The sequence below is a fragment of the Balaenoptera ricei genome, chromosome 16 (assembly GCF_028023285.1).
Source record: "Balaenoptera ricei isolate mBalRic1 chromosome 16, mBalRic1.hap2, whole genome shotgun sequence".
NCBI lineage: Eukaryota > Metazoa > Chordata > Mammalia > Artiodactyla > Balaenopteridae > Balaenoptera > Balaenoptera ricei.
In genome coordinates this window covers 107,116,417-107,141,693 of record NC_082654.1, presented here as the reverse complement: position 1 = coordinate 107,141,693, position 25,277 = coordinate 107,116,417, and the positions used below count along the sequence as shown (strand labels likewise).

The window sequence follows — 25,277 nt, the reverse complement described above, 5'->3', positions numbered from 1 at the left end:
TCCCCAAATGCAAGGGACAAACCCATTTGCCATCAGTTCTAGGAAAAGCTTGTCTTTTAAAACGTATTTCAGAGCTCTTAAATAAAACTAATTGCCTTTAACTAGTTTCAATATAATTTCCAAATTATAAATGAGTTATATTTCAAAATTTTGTTTACAAGCTGGTTACTTAGCATTTGGAATACATTTCCCCACAGAAACAGTATGATAACTCATTGTTATGTTCTAAGTTAACTCACAAATGCTGCTTAACTCATAAGTAGTCGAAAGAAACAAAATACTACTGCAAAATTAATAATTAAACAAAATCCAACAATAAAATCAAATAATATACTTTCTGACATAACTCAGTGCTGGATCTGGGGAAAAGTAGGGGGAGTCGGAACTGAAGAGACGTTCGGCCACAGTGATACTGAAGACCTCCCCTATTCTCGTTAGTGTTAGGATTTTGACACCCATCCTTCAACAGCTGTCATTACACTGCACAGTGAGCGTTTCCGCTTCCTTGATTACACTGGTCTCCCCAGCGCAAGTCTGCTGATTATGTGGCATGACTGGAGCCACCATGGACTGACAGAGCTGAAGAGAAAGGACCTGAAAGGAGAAAGCGTGCCTGGACTTGCAGAACATTCCTGCACGAAGCGACGTTAAGGACAGTCCGAGGCAGTGTGCCGGGGGGACTGTGGAATGTGCCCGGGCCCCGAAAGGTGTGTGAGCTGGGCGACGCCAGGCAGAGCCTTGGGTGGGGTGGAGCGAGCACAGCCGGGAAGGGGCTGAGTGCCCGCACCCTGCCTTGTCCAGCGATGGGGCCACTGGATGTTCTCACCACCTTATGTACAAGCAGCCTGTGATGGTCCCAGTGACCTCCGGCTTAGGGCTTTTCTAAGAGTGCAGAATAGCCCGCTTTTAAGCTACTTACTTATGCGTGCTCTCGGAGAGAGCGCCTGCCAGCCACCGCTGAATCATGGCTCGCTTGAGCTTATCCTCGTGCCCGCTCTGCAGCTGGTACAGCGGCTTCAGAGCACCGTCCACGTACGCGGAGGCGGTCGTCGGCACCTCCTGGGATCATGTCGGTAGGGGTTAGAGATGAACAGAAAAACAAAAAGAAGGAAGAGAGCAAGTTACCCAAACCTCACGTTCAAAAGGGCGTTACGCAGGTCCCGGTCTGGAGACACATACAAGCGCTGCCCACAGAAAGAGCCGCGGAGACCGAGAGTACAAGCGCTGTCCACAGAAAGAGCCGCGGAGACCGAGAGTACAAGCGCTGTCCACAGAAAGAGCCGCGGAGACCGAGAGTACAAGCGCTGTCCACAGAAAGAGCCGCGGAGACCGAGAGTACAAGCGCTGCCCACAGAAAGAGCCGCGGAGACCGAGAGTACAAGCGCTGCCCACAGAAAGAGCCGCGGAGACCGAGAGTACAAGCGCTGTCCACAGAAAGAGCCCCGGAGACCGAGAGTACAAGCGCTGTCCACAAAAAGAGCCGCGGAGACCGAGAGTACAAGCGCTGTCCACAGAAAGAGCCCCGGAGACCGAGAGGGAGCCGGGGAGGACGCCGCCCGGATCCGACTGGACTCGGGCGCCCTAGCCTGGTGCCCACACGCATCACCCGGCCACCTCGTTAATCCCGGGTCTGATTCCGTGTGTGTGCTGCAGGGAGGGGAACGGGCCAAGTTGTGAGATGGCACATTTCTAACCAGTTCCCACCAGTGACCAGTCGCTGCTGGTCAACAGACCACCATTTGAGAGGTCAGAATCTAGGGTGTCTGACTTTTCTTAGTTTTGGTTTCTTCATCCGTGAGTAAGGACACGGGCGCTCACTCTGTAGGACTAATGAGGGTATAAGGTCTTTAGCACGGTGTCTGACCCACGATGCAAGCGCTCGGTAAATGTAACACCCCGTTGAAGAGAAAGGGAAAAGTTGCTAGATTCCTAAAGGAAAAGTAATGAATTTGGCAAAATAAAATAGGTCTCTCCCACTGCAGACCAGAAAATCGGGAGATAAGGTACTCTCGCTAGAAATGGGAATTCTGCTGCGTGTCCCAGATTTTAAAAGCAAAAGGAGGACAGCCCCAGCGGAGGTGAGCTGGGTCTCAGCTCGGCACTCAGCCCAGCCGCTCGCTGCACCCAGAACCCGGCCGGGCGGGAAGAGTAACCCCGACAGCAGAGCAGGCCGCAGGCTCAGCGCACAACAGAGAGGCGGCCCCGCCCGCCCAGGCGTGTCTGTAGGAACTCCGGGATATTCCAAAGGAGCACAATGCTGCAGGAGGTTCTCACAGCTCCTGAGAATAATTTCAGTTGTAAATGGCCTAAAACCCAACTATCCAACTGGGAGAAAAGAAAATCTAGAGGGAAAATAAGTGAGAACTAGCAAGAATGAAATGAGCATAAATAAACGCATGAAAATGAGAGTTCAAGGGGGAAAACTAAAACGCTGGTAAAAACAAATCCCCCAATCCCCATTCTACAAAGTGAGGACACAGAACTCGGCTTTGAACACCAGTGTGAGCTTAATTTTTCACCTTATGAATGCCTTTAATATTTTTTAATGCAGCTTTTTTTTATACCTTATCCAGTAAAAGACAGGAGAAAGCAGGTACTTCCAATGACAATATAAAAGGAATAAGGTAAATTCAGACCTTTTCAAATATAAGATATGAAGACCAAAAGAAGGGTAGGACTTAAAAATATTTTATTAAAATGCTTTCTTTGAAAATACGACTTTTCCTTAAGGCCAGAAGTCCGTGCTGTGCAAGTCCAACTACCTAAGTTGTGTCTGTGCCACGTCTCCTGAGGAGCCCCCTTCTCACAAATAGGGTTTCTCTCCATGAGACGGATTCTCCCCCCGAGAACCTGTTTCTGTCCCTCGCTTAACCACTTCCTCCCTCTCTGGCCTTCCTGCTATATATTTCCCCACCTCGAAATCCTTTTCAGTGAGGGCACTGACCTTATTGGTTCTTCGGTACAGCCTGGGAACCTCCAGGGCACTTTTCAGGTGACTGAAGCAAGACTCACTCAAGTCCTGGGTGATTCTGTCGCTCAAGGCAGGCACACAGGCAGACAGGGACAGCCGGGAGTCCTCCAGGGCTGCTGCAGAGACAGAAGCCTGTGTTTAATCACGCTACCCAGGCCCAGGGGTGAATTCTATTTTAAATACCGTCAATGTATTTAGAGAGCGTACTACAACAAACCAAATCAAATCAAATTATTAGAATTAAACAAAATATCTCATTCAAGGAAGTTATAAACACAGAACAGAATACAGAAACAACCAAGGACTTACAACTAGAGAAGAAAATGGTTAGTTAAAATTTATCCTACAGTCTCTAAAATTCTATTGTAAATTATTTCTTATTCAAAGATTTGCTGAATCTAAAGATTCATTTTTACCTGAGATAGAAGAAAAATTCTTAAAGCCAATCACTTCAAGTTTTGGCCTGATTGTTTCCAAGAGTTCTGGAAGCTGAAATAAATATGCACTTTATATAGTCAGTTACTTTTTATAAATCAAAGGAAGAGTCAATTCTTTATGCATCTACAAACTCTAGAATATTATTAATGAACGATAAAACTAAACTCAGAACTTCCAGTGATTTTCATCAGAAGAAAACAAAATTCCTAATTAATGCTTTCACTATGAAAGAATCCAACAACATGGAAAACAGCATTTTCACGGCTATTAACAGACCCAGAAAATACGCAAAATCATTTTCTATTCTGTAGCTCTCCCCAGTACCAAAAAAACTCATGGTAAACACCACGTTTTTGCTCCAAACATACAATATTTGTCCAAGCACCACAAAATATTTAAACTTGAGAAAAGCAGAACTACATATCACAGCACTTAAATACATGCATCCCACAGAGTTCTGTCCATGGTAAAAGCAAAAACATGGAATCTATTTGGAGAAAACAGGAAGGAGTGTTAATAGGTCAGCACTTTCAAAGTATAGCTGAAGATTACATATTACCCTGAAATACTGGGTAAGTGAATTAGAAATAATTAAAATCCAACCCACTAAAGGTCATGCCTGCACAGAGTAAGCTGAGCTAATGCAAACAACAGTGGTGCCTGGTGTGCTGCAAGCCTGTGGCGTCGCCGCTGGAAGGGAAGCTGAGGCTCTGGGCCAGCACGTCCTAGGTGGGACCGGTGAGCAAGGAGGAGGGAGCACGCCGGGTAGGGGAGTGGGAACAACACCCAGAAGGGAGGCGAACGGATGTCCTCTCAGGGCGCCCTGGGCCCACAGTTCTACGCCCCATGAGGCCAGACGCTGCACACGCTGAAGCCGGTACTTAGAATCCCTCTGGGACACAGGCTCACCTGATCCTGAAGCCTGTCCAGGTCTGCGACCACGTAAACAAGCTGAGTGCTGGAAACGGGGACGACGGGCTTCGTTTCGGAAGGGCCGCTTCCTTGGTCTTCGCAATTTCCTTGGGTGACGGAAGGATCTTTGCTGCCAGTTACCAAAGGCTTTTTAATATCCTTGGCACTTTCATTAGAGATGGGCCTGAGTAAAAGCTGAAAAAAAGGATTTCAACGATTAAATGTGTTTCCACCAGCAAGATACATGAGCATTTATATAGGTCAGTGACTCACCATAAAATGCCAGCTGTCCACAAAGGATTCAGTGAAAGTTTACTCATGAAAAGTCACAACCCTCTCCCCAGGCAGGTGTGGAAAATAGAGAAACAGGACAGACTGCAACCCCATGTGCATTTCCCCTCCTTGACTTAAGTAACGGGCAGAAATAAAACAATAGGCCCCTAAACTAAAGGAAAATTAAGATCTGGAACATCATAAATTTTAAAAAATTAATTAACTGCTTAAGGTAAATAATTTACTGTATTTACTTAATAAATTTATTATCATCTTAAGGGTAAAAAAATCAAAATCTAAACCTCAATTATGCTTCAAATAACACAAACGACAGAAGTGTTCTTTGCATGATGGATTGCTACAAGGGGAAGAAACCTACGAGATGTGCACTGGGATCAAGAAAAGAATGGAATATTCTGGATGTGAGAAGAATTACTGGCTAGCATCGTGCTTGGGCGTGACGTAGCAGGCCCAGGCCTAACAGAACTGTACCGACCCGACCGTGTGCCGGGAACTGCACGGTCTTCGTGAACAGTTTCACGGAGCAGGGTGGTCTCCTGAGACCCCCTCTGAGCAGAGAGAGGCAAAGGCGGAGGAGGAAAGGAACTTCCGTGGAGCGCCGCTGTCTGCCAGGCCCCTTGGTTATCAGTTGGCTGGTCAAATCTCTCTCTACTCCTCACAACAAGCACAGACAGAAGCTGTTTTCCTACTTTACAGATGAAGAATCTGAGACTCAATTTCCCTAAGACCACGAAATGAGATAAAGAGTGGCAGAGCCAAGGTCTGATGCTGTCTTGAAAGCCTGCACTCTTTCCACTGAGATACTCTGCTTCAGCTGGAAGAGTGCTTTCCTTTCCATGGATGAGGGCTTCCTCATGTCGCCTTCCCTGAGCTTCCGCTCACATCTCTTTTATACTCATCACCTTGCCGTGGCCAGGGCGTGCGTCTGTCACCGAGCTGTCTGTGCAGCAGGCCTCTCTGAGACACGGGCGCAGGGCCTGGCAGGGCCGGGGGCTCAGCAGCGGACCACACGAGTACTCCCGTGGCTTTACGCACAATATCTAATAAGCCATCAGAGGCGTGCGGACACTTAATGCATCCAACTACTACTTCTGAAATGGAGGGAAGGTTAATTAATTTTACTACCTTTTAATCTCAACCACTTGGGGTTTTTACACTTCCAAATACTAAATACTAAAATACGCATTTTTTAAATCATTTTCATTAAAATGGGCATTTCTGTTTTAGTCTGGAGGCAAAGATTCTGGTTTTCAGAAGGGAAAAATGAGGTGGTCGGTGTGGCAGTTTTCAAAAAGACAAAGCACTGACCACGTGACAGCAGACACCCCTCAAGGCCACACGCGCAAGAGCGAAAAGGAGACCCAGAAGCGGAATTGGATAGAAACTGAGACGCTGGCCTGTAGTCCCCGCATCAACCTCTCATGACAACACGGCCCCTAAAACTCTCAGCACGTTTAGCCTCACCCATCCTGAATTCGTTTCAGCCTGGATTAGGGATGAGCCACCCGTCAGCCCTCACCTCCTTGACAAACACGGAGTACCGCGCCAGAATCTGCAGAGTGAGTCTCCACAGACGATGCACCAGCGACGGCAAGAACATCTGGTCAGACCAACACCTCTGCAGGCTGCTCCACGTCCTGTGAGAAGCCAAGAGGCAATACGAACTTCCAGCTAGACAAAAAACATACAGTTAAGGAATCTCAGCTGAAGGGCTAACGGCTAAAATCTTCAACGTACAACCCAAGAGTGAAGCCACTGGCCTTCTCAAGAACCCTATGTGGTCAGCAAAGTTTTAGGGAGGTGTTTCTAATTTTACATGACTCCCCCTCCCAGGCATTTGATAAACATTAAACATAAACGGCATTCAGAAATCATCAGTTAGCAGGCACTTTGTACCAAATCAACAAACACGAGCTGGAGTGGCAGTCACTGGCAAGGGTTTCATCTTTGGTTCTGAATTTGTCCTGTCTTCTCCTCCCCTCCTGAATATGCTATTTCAATACAGGATGTCGATTACATATGGCCATTTTTGGCAAAAACAGCTGGAAAACAACTTTGAGGCTAAAAGAGTGCAGCTTAGATGGAACTTGGCTGCACGAAAGGGAGCAGAAAGTGGAGTGGAGCTGCCCAAAGACCTTTGTGGCTATAGGAACAGCCACCTACTAGGTGAGTGGCCACCGGGGACGGCTACAACGTGACACACGAACGAGGCTGTAGGGATGCAAATGAGGCAAACGTGTCTGGAAAGCGTATCCTAACCCCAGCCACCTGCGCACGGTCCCAGGACTGGCCCAAGGGCTCTGGAGGCCTGGGGCCAGGAGCCCCACCTGTGAGCCGTCCCCCAGAGGGAAAGCCGTCCTGGTCCTTCACCTCAGCTCGGGAAAGAAGCGGAGCGTGGCCACTTGGCTGCAAAAAGGGCTGCTCCCTTAAGCACAGCAGCGGTTATATCCCCTTGACACGTTACACTGAGGAATGAAAATGAAGTCTCCTTCCTGCGTTCTTAAAGCAGCCTTTTTTATCATCTCTGTACAGCAAGAAGCTCTATAAACTTTTTTTTAAAAAAGAAGTTAAAGTACGTCTTTGGGTCTAACTTACTGGAAGATAGGAAAAGGTGAAAGTGCCCCAGGGTACTGAGGTCCCCAAGATGACTTGGTGAGCCTACTTAACTCACTTAGTGACAGCCTGTCATTTGTCACTTTGAGGAAGTTACCTGGTGCGTCTTCCAGGACATCTGTAAGTGCTGCTTCTAAGGATCCCGCTATTTCTCTAAATCTGAGAGAAAAACAAGAGCGTAAACTGTTGTTTTCTCTGCTGCAGGCGGCTGTCCCACCCATCCTCCCCTCTCCCCACGAAACAGGACCTTCCTCCACTGGCTTGCTGGTGAGGCCAGCGCTGTCAGAGCTGCCACACCAGCCCTGATGCCTGTTCCCCAGACTTTTTTTTTTTTTTTTTACTGAGCAGGAAATAAATGTGTCTCAATTAATCTACCAGGAAGCCATTTCCGGCAAGTCCCACCGGCTATAATCAGGTAATCACTTGAAGGCCGTAAGACTGGTTTTTCCAATCCTCTTACATCAGCCCTATCAGAAGAAAGTGAATGTCCCCCAAACTAAGAAACGGGAAAGCTATACTGTGTGTCTTTGTTTGCAGCTTGAGAAAGTCACTGAAGGTAGGCAGCTCCACCAGAACAACTCTCTGCCTGGTGCTCTTCGCGTGTCCGCTGCCGGGCTCTCGCGCTGCCATGGTAACTGGCCCGGCCGGCCCCGAGGCTCAAGACCTGCTTCCTGGATGGGTTTTCTTTTTCCTCTGCTGGCCCACTTGTCCCCTCATACCGTCCTGTCACAGACTTCTATTTTAATGACTAGTGTGGACACATTTTTATGACTCTGAAATGAAAACTCTGTGTGTCTGTGTGTGTGTGTGTGTGTGTGTGTGTGTGTGTGTGTATTTCCTTAACTAGCTGCTTACGTAGCATCTTTCTTCCCAACTATGTAACTCTTCCATCTTCATACTTTCTTCACCACACACTCTTCTGTCACCTGCTAGTTCCCTTGCTAGCAGTAAGTTCTGACACATGCTGCACATCAGTTTACTGAAGTCGTAATTCTGGTGTTTGGACAGCACTCACGTGCTTTTTAAAAGCGGTTCAGAGGCTGGATTTCAGGAGCAAAAGCACTGCACACGAGGAGCAGCCGCCCTGCCCGCCACAAGGTGCGAGTGGCTGCAGCGGGGGGCTCTGGGCCGCCCTGGGCACTGGAGCTGGCCAGTGCCCGCAGCGTCCCTGCACCACAGGGAGGGAAGGGACTCGCCCTCTGCCCCGTGAAGCCTGCGAAAGGCCAGTCTCTCCGAGCAGCAGGGAGAGGCCCAGAGGGAGCAAGTGACAGAAGGCAAGCGGGGAACAGAAGAGAGCACCGGGGCCCAGCGAAGGAGGCGGTGGCCCCGAGCACAGTGAGGGCGGGGAGGGGCTGCCCCGCGGTGGAGAGAGCAAACCAGCACCTGCGTCAGCCTCAGACCCTCGGCCCACCTTTCCTCCAAATCCACACAAAACACGGAAAAGGCCTGACAGCTAACACAGCACCGTTTACAACAGGGAACACCGGCCCCCAAGGAAGGGAAGGGCCTGCAACGCGCGGCACATCCATGCTGACAGCACCACGGAGAGAGGTCAGCTCGAAGCTCTGCAGCCACAAGAAGAGCGGGTATAATTCAGTGCAGGTAAAGACACGGGATAAAATTATATGGACGCCTATGACAATTCTGATAAACACACAAACGAGAAAGTGCAAGAAAAATGCAGCAGACCCGACACCAGTGCATTTCACACAGACGTGCTGACTGCGTGAGACCAGCTGTTGGACCCTTAGAGGAAAGCTGTCTATGTCACGTGACCCAGCTGTCCCCTCGGCCCCCAAGAGCCAGGAGCCCAGCAGCAGTCCCTGGCACAGCCTTGCTGGGCAGTAACTTCCAGGACTGAAGTGATACGTTATACTTCTCAGAAAAGAAACGAAGTGAGATGTTACTTTGGTGAAATTTGAAAACTTGTGCTGTAGTCTTCACGTGTATATGGGATGCTATTCTACTCTTGATAGGAGATTTGTAAGAAAGGCAACCCCAAATACAAACACTCCCAAATTCTTACATTTGGGTTTGGGGAGGGTCTGGAGACGCACTTCCCAACGCATGTCTCTACTTCGCGCGTGCACACACTTGCGGAGGGTGGAGGGAAAGGAAGGTACGTTATGCCACACGGACTCCAGGTCACAAAGGAGTTACACCACGCTCAGCGTGTGCTGAATGTAACAGACACAGAGCACACATGTGACCGTCCTGGGAGCATATCACATTCTAGCGAGATTTCAATTAAAAAAGACCTAACGCTTTGCCTGTGGCATTTAAGGGGTGACCAGCCCAGTTTCCAGGTAACCACTGATTCGCTACCGTTTGAGACTGTTCTGCGCACATGTGCATTTAATCTCTTCCTATGAGAAACGGAGTCCTAACCCTACTTTCCGATACTCCTGTAAGAACAAATGAAGCGCAGACACAGCAGGGTACCAGGGGCAGGAGGGGTGCACGAGTGCTCACAGAGCGGTGCGTGTGGGCAGGGCTGCCTTCTTCCTGAAGGTGACGGGGATGCAGGCACAGAGTCAGACCCGGGAGCATCCACCTGCTACTGAGGGTGCAGTATTAATACTTCTTCCTAGAAACATGTCAACCCATCACCACCCCACTGGCTTTAGGCTTACTTTAAATGACCCTGATGTGAATCAGGTAACACTACAACTCTGACCCCAGCAGTGTTTGCAGAACATTCTGTCATCCCTCAGAATAAACAATCTAATGCCTGATAAAAATCGACAGAACGGTGTCCTATAAAGTATTACTTGAATTTATTTCTTAAACGGAAAAACAAAGGTATTGAAAGTTATGAAGTTCCACACTTCATAACTCAAACACCATTTAAAAAAAAATTTTATACATTTTAAATAAAACTGTTTACAAAGAAAAGTTAACCAATCCCTTTGAATGCTATGGCTAAAATCTGCTGAAGGTGAAAACATCTTTCAGGGCACCGGCTGAGTTCCGACAGAGTTTAAGGCTCAATCACCGGCTTTGAGAGAACGTATAATGAGAGGAGAACCTGCCGAGGCCGGGCTGTGCCGTCCCTGCGGGGCCCAGAGCTCCAGGAATCAAGGTGACAGTGCAAGATTACCGAGCACGGGGCCATGGGGTCTGGGGGAAATGACTAGAAAACAGGGGTTCGGAGGCAGTAGACGGGAGTATGGGCTGTGACGGCGTTGGATATCTAAAGCAATCTAATTTTGAACCTGGACTCCAAACGACATGGGACATTTGAAACATTATTTCTCTACTGCAGTCTTATGCTATAAAATGATGCTTCACCATTTTAAATTCTTCTCACAAACCAAAAGGGCTTCTTGCCCTGGCTTGGTCTTGATCATCACGTAACGATTACTTCCCATGCAGTCCATGAGTATCTTAGACAAAAAAAATCCTTAATTTCCTACCTACAGGATAATGTAACCTTGAAAAATTAAGCATAAAACCCAGTATTGCATGTAAAAGGGCATCTTACTAACAGTCTGACAGCTATGATTTCACTATCAAAAGATGATTACATACATTCTCCATCATGGCGAGTAATGACAAATCAAGGTATCTAATTCTTAGTGTATTTCCCTCTGTAATTATTCCTTAGAACTCTGGGGAAGGACTGCATCATAATTAATGAAAACACCCAACAATTTAAACAGAAAGCCTGTGAGTCTTTAAAGAGCGTGCTAACTGAAATGCTCTAGTTCACACCACTCCGTGGAGGAGCTTGCTGTGATCTCGTTCAGGAGGGTCTGCAAACACGGCTATTACCATCTATGTTTCCAAGGGAACACGTACTGTTAGGAATTTATCCTAAATGTCCCCAAAGAGTCTACAGACCACTTACTGACATAGGTGATATCATTATGACATCTGGAAGAAAAGGGTCACCATTTTCCAGAATAGAGAGAAAAAATGTCACCAAGTATTATAAAGGAATCCAAAACAATAAATAGAATTCTTATCAACTGATAAGATGGAATCAGCTACAAAGACTACTTTAAGAAAGAATACTTCTCCCGACTCCCTCTGAGGATAGAAAATGTTCCAGATGAGCAAAACAACAAATGCAGGGTAGGTCTGCTATCTGAAGCAGGAGATGAGAGAGGAAAATGGAGAGAAAGAGCTGCTAGGTGACCCGCTCTTTCTGTCTCTTCACGACGAACGAGGACGTAGCACGTGGGAACGAAGCCGGGCCTGGTCTAGCTCACTCTGAGTCTTGTGTTCTCAGCTCTCTAATGACCAAAGAGTAAAACTTATCTTTTTGTCATACAAGCCGGAACTTTGGCAATCATGGTACTTCCTGTGCATTTCCACTCTAAATTCTGTTTCCCAAAGAACAGTATGATGATCATCAAGAAGGGGCTGTTAGCTGGAGCCAACATCCTTAACTGGTGTTCAAATTCTATTTTAGAAGGGTGGAGGTGGGGGGGATAAATTACTGACCTTATTTGAAAATACACAGGCAAGTTCCACTTATTATTGAAGCTGTGATAGGCAGGATGGGCTCTTAATCTTTTTACACTGGCCTGTGATCCACATTGCCGTTCAAATGTTCTTACAAAATCCATACTTATGGTATATTTCTAAAATAAGAACAAACAAGTGGCATTTTCATTTTAAGTGAACTAACCAGAACTGAGATCATATAGTGAAAACTGTAATCAAGATAAAGATCAACACACAGAATCATAGTTTCTAGATCTGATAAGGACCTTAGGGGATCTTCCTTCCAAGGTCCCCGCTTAAAGATCAAGTAATGCCCAAAGAGGTTCTGTGACGTGCTCAAGGTCTTAGGTGGCAAGCCCATCAGGAGACCCAGGCATCCTAAGTCCAGTGGTCTTTAAGCGACAGCTCTCCCCCATCTTCTAGGGTACCCCTAACCCAGTCCATTGGAATCCCAAGAGATTGCAGATTAAGTGGTATAATTTTCATTGCCTCTCCAGAAGAGGAAGAAGTAGAAAATTTTAAAAAGGAAAGAAAGACTCAAACCATGTGAGTAATTACATCCTTTTAATAGATGCTACAGCATGAAGACTGACAGGAGGAATCGAACAGCAGCGTTAAGAGCAGAAGCTAACACTTACTTAATATCTATCACCCTCACATAGTGCTTAAAACTGTATTACTTACTTTAACCCAGAAAACTGCCCTACCCGGTAACTACTTTTATATCATCTCCCATTTTATAAATGATGCTTCCGCTTCTGCTTAGGCTCAGAGAGAATTTACCCAGAAACAAAGCAAGGAAACAGGGGAAACAGAACCCTCGCCAGTCAGCAGTGCAAAACTGCAGCTGCACACTCCTTTGGCGAGGGCTCTATTCCCCAGTCCCCAGGCTCTGGGGAGGACGCTGCAGGGCTTCCCACGTACTTCTCATTAAGAGGGACTCTGTTCTGGGTCACCAAACCAATCACCTGAATATGACGATGCCTGTGCTTCCGTGGGAATTTTAGTGCAGTAACATGACCACAGGTGTTCCATTTCTTTCAACTGGTTTTGAGCTACGCTTACTGAATCCCCTGAGTGTGGTCTACACGTGTGGAGTTGAGACAAAGAAAGGTATTACTCATCCCTTTTGGGATAAAACTATACCCCTGCACATAATGGGTGTTAAAAAAATACAAAAATATTTTTCTCTTCACCAAAGCATGTCCCATTAAAACTGAAAGCTGAAAGCATTTCTTGCAAGAAATGTTTGTACCCACAAACATTAAGTACTGGTTTAGAATTCTAAAGTTGACATTCTATCAGAAAGCTTCAGCTCTGAGGCGAAAAATCTCCTGAGCCTAACACAATCAATATGATTCTCTAAAGAGGAATGTAAAGGGTCTTAAACTGCTAATGCTTAAGACCTCATATTGTTCAACATACTGTAACATGGCCCAAGAGAACAGATCAGTGGTATTTCTGAGATAATAAAGCTCCCAATTTGTTGTCTTACCTGTTTTGAAGTCTACCAGGCCCCAGGCTCACCACACTCACCTTGTGCCTCTCTACACTTTAAAAATTAATAAGCAATGTGACCAAGCAGAATTAGAAAAAGAAGCAAATAGAACTTCTAGAAACGAAAATAAGGGTAAATTGGAAACAGGTGAAAAGGAGTTTAGACACATCTAAAGAAGGAATCAGTGAACTAGAAGAAAAGTCCCAAGAAATTCTCCAGAATGAGCACAAAGAGACAAAAAATTAAAAAGTGAATTCAGGAAACACAAAGGATAAAGTGAGGAAGTCTAATCAAAAGTTCTAGAAGAAAGTAATAGAGGAATGAGAGAGAAGCACAACTGAAGAGTTAATGAATAAAAATGATACAGAGCTGATTAAAAAAACACCAATCCTCAGATTCAGGAAGCCCAACAAATCCTAAATACAATAAATAAAAAGAAGCCCACACTAGATTATCATAATGAAACAGCATACTAAAGTCACAGAGAAGATTTGGGAAAGAAGGCATAATTATAACTACAAAGAAACAACAATAACTATTTTGATAACGGAAGTCAAGAGACAATGTTCAAAGTGCAGAGAATTCTACTTCCATCAAATCTACCTTTCAAACACAAAAGGTATAAAGTTATTGTCAGACATACAACCTGAGGGTTTATCATAAAAAAGTGAAATTTATTATCAACAGGCCCTGCTAAAAGACGAATTTCAGGAGGAAGGAAAATGATCCAAGAAAAAAGGTCTAACATCCAAGAAGGAACAGTAAGCAAAGGAAATGATAAACATGTGGAATAATTCTGAGAGGAGAATGATGACCATGTAAAACAATAAAAATAACGCCCAATTTGGGGGATAAAAAAAATTAAAATAGAAATAAGACCCTGGAAACAGTAATAGATACTATGGAATGGGGTGACTGGCATCAAAGTACTCTAAGATCCCTGTGCTGTTTGGGAGGCTGAAGAACACCAGTGAGCTTTAGATTCTGTTAAGTAACCACTAAGGTTACTTAATACATAAAGAAATAAAGGGTAGAACTGCCAAATTAGTAGAGGGGAAAAACAGAATAAATGAGGAAAACAAATCCCCAAAAGTCCAAAATACAGAGAAGGTGGAAAAGGAAAGAAAAAAGGAAGGGAGAAAGGAAAAGCAGGAAGAAAAATGGGACAAATAGGAAGAACCAAAGAAACGCCAAATATATCAGTCACTATGATCATTGTAAATTTAACAAATTACCTAATTAAAAGATAAAGATTGTCATGTTGAATAAAACAATCGAAAAACCAAAAATCAAAATCCAGGGCAGGAAGAAGAGGAGAGGCACCGAGGGGCTAAACAACACAGGCACTGAACAGGAGAGCTGGGCACGGACTCAGGCCACCTGGCCGAGAGCCTTTATTCTTCTCCAGGACACTACGTACTATCTTTAGAAATGGTACAACGGAAAATTAACATACGAGTCTACTCCTGAAATATCAACCATGAAGTCTTTTAAATGATAACATGATTTTTTTTAAAAAACTGAAAATATCGAGGCCTCCTAATCTTTCAAATTATAGAGGACACTTACATATTGCATGTTAAAATCCAATCCAATACTACGTTTTCCTTCAAAACGATACAGTAGAGATCTACAAACTTAATTTTTCATGGAAAACAACTGCAAACAGCCTTGTTTTTAATGGTCCTTAGGATCTTTTTTAAAATCAGAATATTCAGATCTAGTCATAACTGCATCTAGATTGAATTTTACTTTACATTCTAAAAAATATTCTTAGTCCTCGAACAGAGACTATGACTTGAATAAAACAGTGCGTGTTTTAAGGTAAATGCTTGCTACGTAACTCAGACTGTGATTTTTCCTAAAACCACAGAACTAAGACTGTGCAGAAAAGATATGATTATCCTAAAGTCTCAGGTTAACATCTTCAAGAATCAAGACGATGGAGGAAAAGGTACCTGGTGAAAGGCATCGGGATTCCCAGGATTAAAAAGTGAGGGCAATTTTTCTTCTAATCCTCGTACTATTTCTGGCCAGACAGAATTCACCAAAAAATCATATCCGGGAACAGTATTGCCTTTTTCACTGTAAGATAAGAGGAAAATTTCAGTCAAATACACCAGAATCTTCTACTTCCAAAAAGCAAAATTCCACTGTGGTGTTTTTATTAAAATAAAAGTTCCTCAGCCTAAAATTTATTTCAACCTTTTTAAAAAAACGATATTTGTCAATTAGTTTGTTCTTAGACCCAAACTTCTATTTCACTCCTTGACCTCATTCTCACCTTGAACCTGACACATCCTCTGTGTCCTGACTCCTACATCTATCTATCAAGTAGTAAGCAAGCTGGGGTCAAGGATGATGGAAAACTACACCGACTTCACTTGGCACAATTTTCTCCCCTAAAATGGGCTACCATGTTTATACTCTGTCTTGAAAAGGAAACAGTTTAATACCACAGGAAAAGCAGTCTTTGGGGGACTTCCCTGGTGGCACAGTGGTTAAGAATCCGCCTGCCAATGCAGGGGACACGGGTTTGAGCCCTGGTCCAGGAAGATCCCACATGCCGTGGAGCAACTAAGCCCGTGCACCACAACTACTGAGCCTGCGTGCCGCAACTACTGAAGCCTGCGTGCCGCAACTACTGAAGCCCGCGCACCTAGAGCCTGTGCTCCGCAACAAGAGAAGCCACCACAATGAGAAGCCCGCACACTGCAACGAAGAGTAGCCCCTGCTCGCCGCAACTAGAGAAAGCCCGCGCGCAACAATGAAGACCCAATGCAGCCAAAAATAAATAAATAAATAAATTTATTTAAAAAAAAAAAGAAGAATTATGTTACATCTACTCTGCCTGTGCTCTGTAAATGGAACAATAAAGCCTACAGGACAGCACATACATTTAAAAAAAAAAAGAAAGAAAAAAAGAAAAGCAGTCTTGTAGTCAACCTTAACACCACTCAACTCTAAAGCACTATAAATCACGCTAATTGCCCAATTACTAACAACTTTCTGATTCAGCTATCCCTAAGATTACCCTCAGTTCTAAAGTTCTATGACTATTTTACGTAAAATCTCGATCACAAATCTTAATACAAAAACCTGGTAACAGTCATGTTTTTTGTGTGTGTATGCTTTATTCTGCATTTTTAGCCAAAAGGCTGGACTCTGGGCTTCTAATTCACTAACTTAGATAAGAGACAACACTGAGATAAAAGCATGCGCTTGGGAGCCAGAGTACCTAAGTTCAAATCTTGGGTCAGTTAACTTCTCTGTGTTTTGGTTTCTTCATCTTCAAAACAGGGATGATAATGATATCTACCTCACAGGGTCATTATATGGATTAATATCTGTAAAGCATTTAGGATGGTGCCTAGCATACAATAAGTGCTATGTTAATAGTGGTTAAATACACAAGTACATAAACAAAAAAGGCAGGTTCCTTAAGTTTCTCTTGAACTTAAAGACCTGTAAGTAGCTTTAAGCAACACCATCTCACTGATCGACCCACTTTGACTGCTGCGTTACTAATATGCTCTCTATTAAGATAACCGTCTTTAAAATTGATCATCGATTCAATATACGGTCTTATTTTAGCAAAACGGGGAGTCGTGTAGCTAAGTGGTGATAACAAATTGGCATTTAACATTCTGATAAGTATTAAAAATAAACAGTAAAAAGTTTTCATAATTTTCCTGCTTAGCAAAAACTATCAAGACAAATAGCTTATTCAGCTTTACCGTTCAGAAAGAGCTATCATCAGATAATCTCATTCTATAATAGGTAGGAATTGATGAGAAATTACTGGCGGGATTGGAGGAGGGTAGAGGAGGGAAAGAAGATGCCTGTGTCCCACATACCCAATTCCAAGTATCATATCATATACTTTTAATCATAATAAGAACTAGCTCTATTAAGGTATCGGAAGAAAGAAAGAACAGAATTGAAGATTTTAAAATACAAATGCACATAATCTGAACAACACTGAAGGACAAGATCAGCTCATTCCCAAAGTAAATGTCTAATTAAAGCCCCAAAGAAAAAATTTAAATCTGTGAGATCAACAATTAGAAAAGCTAATCCACATTTTTCGGAAGATAAATCTTGAACATCTCTGGTGTCCCCAGTTATAAAGGGCACCCGAAGGCAGAAGCTGAGCAAGGGAAGGTCAGGGGTGGCAGGATGATGGGGCCTCAAGCGAATGCAGATGGCCCACCATGGTACAGTTTAGATTCCTCAAATTTCTGAGGTTTCTACATGAATTCTGCCACACTGAACACCACAGAAAAGAGCATGTGAGGCTTTGTAACTTGACATTTCAGGACCAAGACTAGGCTCGTCAAATCCAATGACTGGTTGTTTCATAGCTGTGGCTTCTTTAATTTTACCCCACGGCTTCTATTAAATTCTTACCCCAAATCCAAATCCAACTAAATCTTCATGATTACTAAACAAAAGTGGCAAAACAAGGCTTCATCTGAAATCGTGTAGTGGAAATAGGGTACTTCACAAGTCAAGCAGCGTATTTGTTCCCCAGATTTTTTTTCTTTTCAAAGAACAAAAATTCAAGACCAAATATAATGTTTACTCCATGAAGACAGGGACCTCATTTGCCTTTCTAATGCTGTAAATAGGTTAAGTCTTTCATCCTGCAAACATTGGGTAGTTACTGTCTTCAAGACACCGTGCCAGGAGGGAGGTGTGGGCCGTGCAGGAGGGGAGCATGCTGTTGAGATGGAAAAAGTGAGAGCAACATGCACTGGCCTGCAGGGAACAGGGTTAAAGGTAGACATGACATCAGGATAAAAGATGTTCTCTTGAAGGAAGTGGCGTCTGAGCTGGGGCTTCACGTGCAGTGACCAGGTCTACAAAAAGAGGGAACAGGAAAGGCGGAGGGGACTCTGGGGGAAAACACAGAGCCGCCCAGCGTGTGCTGGGGTGGGCAAGTGTGGCTGTGTGCTGGAGAACGGCGGGGCGAGGGTCCCACAGAGCAGAGTGCCCCACCCGAGGACCACCGGGGCCAGAGCACAAAGGGCCTTGTGTGCTGATCAAGAAGCCTGCATTTTCCGCAATGAGCAATGAGAAGCCACTGAAGACTTAGGAAGAAGGCAGGCCATGAATCTCAGAACTGTGGGTAAGTGTGCTAGCAGAGGGGCAGACTGAGACGCGAGAGCAGGTGGGGAAACCCCGTTACTGTGGACAGAAAAGTGACAAAGGCCTGGACCAGGACAGTGGCAATGGTGGAAGGCAGTGGGGTAGTTACAAAACAGAACTGAAAACCAGGGAAATCAGACAAAAGGAGGGAAAACTGAAGATGACTTTAACCACAATTAACATCTTATAAAACTTGTGGAATTAAACTGAATTGATATTTATTAACAGATTATGACATCAGAATAATGGAAGGAAACCAACTTTTCTTTCCAACCTAGTTGAGGGAAATGACAGTGTAGGCAAGGGCAAAGCATGGGCTGTGGATTGAGAGAGAGACACACCCTTCACCTCAGTCCCACCCACTCCAGTTCCCTTCTCTGCCAGACGAGGCTAACGGCCCCTGCCCGGCTCAGAGCACTGTGCTAGCCATCAAACAGGAAAGGGCATCCGACCCCGGTCCGCACGAGACGGCAATAATCAGCAGGGCACGAGCGGTCCCCAGGCGCGGCCCCCGGCCGAGGGAGCTCTGAGCGCAGCCGCTTCAACTACCTTGAGGTGGCTCCTCCGGTGACCTCGCGAAGGAGGCGGCAGTGGCGGGGAACAAACTCCAGCAGCTTACTGTACATCAGCTGAAGATCGCTCGGACGAGCGTCGGCAATCTGCTCTACAATCACCTAGTAAAAGGAGCACCATTTTTAAAAAAGACAGGTATGAATTACGTATCACAGGGAAAAGAACAAAGAAAACCTTCAAAGCGTGCTTCCTCTCTCCCCCCTCCTCCCCAGCTGACAGGTTTTCTAACGGTAATAGCCGCACTCAGAGCTAGGTCCAGGATTCGGGGGCATAGCTCTGACCTGGGGGAGACACAGGCTGGGTGACAGAGACTGGTCTGAAGCTGAAAAGCCAGACACATTCGCCTGCTTCCCTCCTGAGCTTGAAAATGAAATAAAACGATGATTTCCCATGACAACAGCTCCTTGCTGTCTTGACCTTGGCCTTTTCTTCTAAATACCATCATTCAGATTAGGGGAAGGTTTGAGACAGAGAACGATGGAAGGAAGTATATTTTATTTTACTTGATTATTATTTTATCTTTTGTGTTAAGGCTGAGAATCAAGAGGCGAATGACAAGATAAGCATACGAATTTAAATAAAATTAAAATGTGGCCATGGTTTATTTAATATGCCACTGAAACATCCAATGTTTCTTTAATTTAGCACATTAGGTTCAGTTCAATGAAAAACAAAGGCATAAATTAGTAACCATTTTCACTTAGTGATAAAGAAACAGTGTAGGTAATTTGTCTTTTTCACTCCTATATAGACAGCTTTGAAATACAACAGGATACAAACAGAGGGAGTTGACAGATCATTTATTTTTAGTAATCCTAATGAAAGCTGACCGGAATATTGAAATTAATCCTTAAGTTTCATTTTTATCAATAAGATTCAATTTTCCCCATTTATAAATGGGAGATTTTCACCCCAAAGCCATGGTGAGTAGGGCTTTGTACTTACTGGACAGAAAGGGCGTCCACACTGGTGTGGCACTAAAGAAAGTCTGCAAACACTGAGGACGGGCCTGTGACTTCCATCAGTTTGAACCAGACGAAGCTGCCATTTTTGTGTGTCGGAAAATGTTGAGTATTGGCAACTTCATATGGTACAATCTGTAATATATTCCGGCTGCTCAAAGGCAGAACATGCTTACTTCCCAAATTTTAACTGTATCCTCGTAGGTGAAGGACACTGGATAGCCAAGTTCTGCATTTAAGGTATTACGCTGCTAATTTGCCTATGAAAGCCCTTCATCTGTGAATATTCCCTCCCTCCCACCTTCCTGGCCCACACACTCCTCAGCATGTCTGTGAAGACAGCCCTCCACGCAGACCTTCCACGCTCAGGGCTCTCGGCACACTGTCCCACCACCAGGCACTTGAGCTGCGGTGCTGGCATCTGCTCTACTTGTTCCATTCTACCCACTAGACCAGTAGTTAGAGACTCGTTTTAAAAACTTTATTGACAAATAATTTACATAGCATAAAACTGACCTAAATGTTCTGATACACACCTTCTCCCTAGGCAGGACCCGCCCCCCCACACACTAAATTAAGATGATCCCTGGGTTACGGCATCACTAGAAAATACGAGAGAGGGTGCCTGACTCCTGCAGGCTGGTTGTAACCACCAGGGACCAAGCTTTTGTTACAGCTGATGCTGCAGTGACTATGAGAGTCTTTACAGAAGGACCTGTGACCCACGCTCGCGCCCAGTGAAGCATGCAGCACACAGCCGACGCCCTGGAGCGCCTGCTGCACGAAGGCCTGGGGGGCACAAACCTCGTCCATGTACGGTTTCACGAGGACCTGACCAACTAACGCCTCCGCGTCCCGTGCCTTGTCAATCGTGGCGTAAGTCCGTAAGCAGTGCCGGATTACATCGACACTGGAAGTCCGAAGACCTTCCAACAGGAGGCCTTCCAGTGACTGCTGTAACATGGCTGTAATGCCAGCTATACGCTGCGAGAAAAACAGGTAAGAAAGCAGCTGGAACAACTTCTAAAGACTCAAATATATACATAACAAATCTCTGGCGGCACTAGAAGAGAGTATATGTAAAATTAAAATATTAACATTTTCTGGAGCGTAACAATGAACCTCTCCTCCACCCCACATCTCTTTATAAGTAAACCTTTGCTATATCAAAGGAGGATTTAGATAGAATTGCAGAATGAGAAAAAAAGTTATTTTCCTCTTAAGCTACAGAGTAAATCTGACAAACATCATGAATCTAAAGCCCAGTCGAGAGTTTTGGATAAATTAACTCTGACTACATGAAATTTAGAATTAATTTTACCCTTATAATTCAGAGAATATGCCTGTGTCTTTACACAAAATCTACAGTGTGTGACACTTAGGGGGCAGGGGTCCAAAAAACAAAAACTGAAGGAAAAAATTCAAAGCTAGTTTCAAAATCCTGCAGATCAACAATTATCAGAGGCATTACAGGCATACCTTGGAGATACTGCGAGTGTGGTTCCAGACCACCACAATAAATCGAGCAGTATCACGATAAAGCGGGTCACTGGGATTTCTTGGTCTCTCAGTGCACGTAAAAGAAATGTTTACACTATACTGCAGTATATTAAGTCTGCAATAGCATTATGTCTAAAAAAACAAGGTATATACCTTAATTACCTCAATTAAAAAATACTTTATTGCTAAAAGATGCTAATCATTATCTGAGCCTTCAGTGAGGTATAATCATTTTGCTGGTGGAGGGTTTGAAATACTGTGAAAATTACCAGAATGTGATACAGAGACATGAAGTGAGCAAATGCTGTTGGAATGGCAATGGGAGGCTGATGGACTTGCTTGATGCAGAGTTGCCATAAACCGTCAATTTGTAAAAAAAAAAAAAAAAAAAATACCATATCTGTGAAGTGCAATAAAGTGAAGGGCAATAAAATGAGGTATGCCTGTATCAGATAAAACCAAAATTATTTAGCAAATTCCTAAATACCAAAGTGTGAAAATCTAAAACAACACTTACTGGTCTTATTTTGTCCAGAAGAGGCATGCCTTTGCTTTGAACAGCATGAAACTGTAACTGGTTAAACTCTGTGGCAATTCTCTCCAAAATCTGTCCAGTCAAAAGTGGGCTAGTAGAGACAATGAGAGAAATTTAACTCCTAAAGGTTTTAAATTTCTGAGAGAACACGTCACATGATTAGCAATGGTGACGCTTTAGCACCCACTGTGTTTTTCCCCAGCCCCCGTTACAGGCAGAAGCTAAAGCATCCTTCACGCCATCAGCTTTCACAAGTCACACGCACAGCACGTTCTAGGACAGTGGGCAACTACTTCAGTGTAAGCCACTGACCCTGCCTGGCCTCAGCCACAGGGTCCAGGCAAGAAGCAGGAGCTGGACCAGGCCAGTGTGGGTGCGACGGGTGTTTCCACCTCCTCCCCCAGGCTCTCCCGTCCGTGGCCTTCTTCATCTTTAACCTCCCTTCCTTCTCTTGCCCTATCCTATTATTTACACCTGAATGCTCTTCTACTACTCTGTCTCATTGTCTCTTCCTCTAAAATACCTCCAGTACTTCTAAAATACCAAATACTGCTGTCTCCTTAATAAAATAAAAGCGGCCCTCCAGCGGCAATACGTCAAATAAGTCAAAAGAGCTTTACATTATCGTTTACCAAAGAGCTGAAAGAGCAGTCAATCTGTATTCTCTGGGTCCCAGTGAAGGACATTCATTGTGTATCTGCCCCAAAGTGTAATAAATGCACTTTTTTCCTCTAAAGTACACTGCAACAATACCACTCAAAAGGAAGATAAATAGCAAAAGAAGAAAAATGTAAAGGCACTGAAGCATCTGCTGGGCTTCTCTGAGGCATCCTATATCTAACGGTGACCTATCAGTGAGTGAGGGGAAAAAATCCACATCACAAGGAAATGAAATGCTATCCATTTCAGGTCTATCCAGTCCTGTATCTGTAGCATTCAAACTAGTTCAGAGGGAGAGCAATTCCCCTGCAAGACCAACCCAAAAGGTTAATCCCTCTTTCCTGAGTAACCTAGTGTGGATCTATTAATTATAAATTATCTAAACGTTTCTTGGACTAAGAAGCATGATATAGTTACCATTCACTTACATTGCCCTGGTTTTCCCTTCTCTACAGCTCAAAGTTGCTGATCTGAATTTTTAAAAAGTACTCAAAGGTGATTCTGAGCAAGAAACAGCGTAATATCTATTACATTAAAGATGGAACATGGAGGGACTTCCCTGGCGGTCCAGCAGTTAAGACTCTGTGCTTCCACTGCAGGGGGCCTCAGTTCGATCCCTGGTTGGGGAACTGAGATACCACATGCTGTGCGGTGTGGCCAAAAAGGAGAAAAAAAAAAAAAAAAAGATGGAACATCGCAAAGGAATAGTATCATAGAAAAAGACATCAGTGAGGAAGGGAGTAGGAGTGGACCACAGTGGAAAGAAAACAGGGAGGCAGGTGTGGTGGATGTCGAGTGAGGACAAGTCGGCAGGAGCTGCCAATGCTGCTGAGGGCAAGAGAGACTCGGAGCAGCTCAAGACAAACAGCTCCACTGGACGGGGCAGAAGGGACGACAGCGGAGACGCTGACCAGCGCGGGTAAGGGCGGGAGCACAAGGGCAGTGGGCTGAAGAGGCAAAGACGGCAGGTGCTGACCACTTGTCTGTACATCTTGATTATGAAAGGAAGGAGAGACCCAGGACGGGAGAATCACTTCCTCTTTGGATGCTGCATTCCTCAATCTACACAACAAGAGATACGGAGCATACTGTCTTTAAGGTGCTCCCAAATCTAACATTTTGATTCCTACAATGAAGAAATCCAACATGCCTTTATCGTATGGTAAGACTTTGGTATAGGTATATTCAATTTGGCTTTGGCTGGTTTTGCAGCAGATTATCCAATATTACTCAGGGAAAAATGTTATGGCTGTCCACATGACTTTAGGAGAAGCTCTTGTTAGACCCAAATTAGATGTGTGAGGGCCTACTACATGCCAGGTGCGGCTGACTGTCAGCCAACCCTGCCAGTGGAGTTACTATTAGCCTTACACTGCCCATGACACAGGGAGTTGAGGTTCCATGACTCAGGCTGCCCAATGGTAGATGCAGCACAAACCTGTGCTCCTCCCATGGCACCATGGTGCTGGTATGATCTACTCATTTTCTGAGCCACTCATCTACCTGGCTGATTTAAAATTCACACTAGGAAGGTAACAAGACGGTCACAGTGTAACAAAGGAAATGGTCATTTTTTTCTAATTTCACAAGCTTTCTTTCCCCTGTTTATAAATTTTAACTAAATGTGTCCTATACTGTTTCTTAATGATATAATGCTAGTGCAAGAAACATGAATGGCGATACTCTGGGCATGTCTACATAAATTTAAGAAAGATGAAAGCTATTCCATATTTGACCTGGAAGATCAAAGGATTTTGCCAGTGCTTACGTAAGGCAATTCCAAAGATAAAAAATCTTCCACTGAAAGTACACTCCTCTGACTCCCTGTAAGGTGATGTGTTGGAACAGCGGTCCATCACCACAAAGGTTTTAGAAGGATGTATTATAAACTTTACCATCTCATGCCCTCCACTTTTCATAAGCTATGTTCAAAAACACTGAGCCACAGACTTGGCTTTTCTTCTTTTTCAGAAATGAGTTTTAACTAAAAAAAAAAAAAAAAAAAAAAAAAAGTAGCCTGGGTGTGAAGTATTAATTTATGTGATATTTAGTAAAAAATACTTACCTGCTTGCTTCTAGTGCAGATGTTTCTTTAGAATGTTGAGAATTTAAGATTTTTTCAATTTTCTCCACTGATCGAATAACCTGTATAAGCCTCAACACACATATCTATAAAAATAAAAATGAAGCCAAAAAAAAGTTATCATGATGTTTAATCTTAATTATCTTATTTCCCCATTCTAAATGCAGGGAAATACAAAGCCAAAAGTCAACTTGCAGTATGTAGAGCACTCTACATTTTGAATACTTCCACATAACACTGAATTCCCAAGAATGCAAATCTTAATTTTAGCTGCCTAGAAGAAGCATATTTCAATATTCTATTACAAGTTTATAGTTAAAAAAAGAAAAAAACTAGACTTTTTTTGTCTTCTCATTTCCTGCACTTTTATTCCTTCTTTCTTTTCCCCATCTTAAACGAACCCCTGTATGGGCACTACATTTATTTTCTTATGACCCTTTTTTCATGTTTTAATTTTAGTTTCTGATCATCTTTATCCTCTCTATTTACATGTATATGACACAATTATATGCCTAAGAGTCAATTCATTAAAGACATTATTACACAATAAATATTATCAAAGAGGTTGAGGAACATTATAAAAACTCTCATCCTTAAAAGAACAAAAAGAAAGTCATTCATTAAACAAACAGTTA

At 44.0% G+C, this 25,277-nt stretch overlaps 1 protein-coding gene across 3 annotated transcripts in view; it reads right to left on the bottom strand.

Moving 5' to 3' along the window:
* COG2 (component of oligomeric golgi complex 2) overlaps positions 1–25,277 on the bottom strand; it is a 41,008-nt gene that overhangs the window by 2,666 nt on the left and 13,065 nt on the right. The window contains exons 5-16 of one of the 3 annotated variants that reach the window (XM_059900039.1): positions 24,625–24,728; positions 21,882–21,990; positions 20,669–20,848; positions 18,879–19,003; positions 15,137–15,263; positions 11,678–11,817; positions 7,326–7,387; positions 6,135–6,286; positions 4,319–4,516; positions 3,388–3,460; positions 2,945–3,087; positions 920–1,059 (exon numbers count right to left, since the gene is read on the bottom strand). In XM_059900039.1, the coding sequence (XP_059756022.1) occupies positions 920–1,059; positions 2,945–3,087; positions 3,388–3,460; positions 4,319–4,516; positions 6,135–6,286; positions 7,326–7,387; positions 11,678–11,817; positions 15,137–15,263; positions 18,879–19,003; positions 20,669–20,848; positions 21,882–21,990; positions 24,625–24,728 (1,553 nt within the window). The remainder of the gene's footprint in view (positions 1–919; positions 1,060–2,944; positions 3,088–3,387; positions 3,461–4,318; positions 4,517–6,134; positions 6,287–7,325; positions 7,388–11,677; positions 11,818–15,136; positions 15,264–18,878; positions 19,004–20,668; positions 20,849–21,881; positions 21,991–24,624; positions 24,729–25,277) is intronic. The other 2 variants (XM_059900040.1, XM_059900041.1) reach the window with 2 other exon arrangements.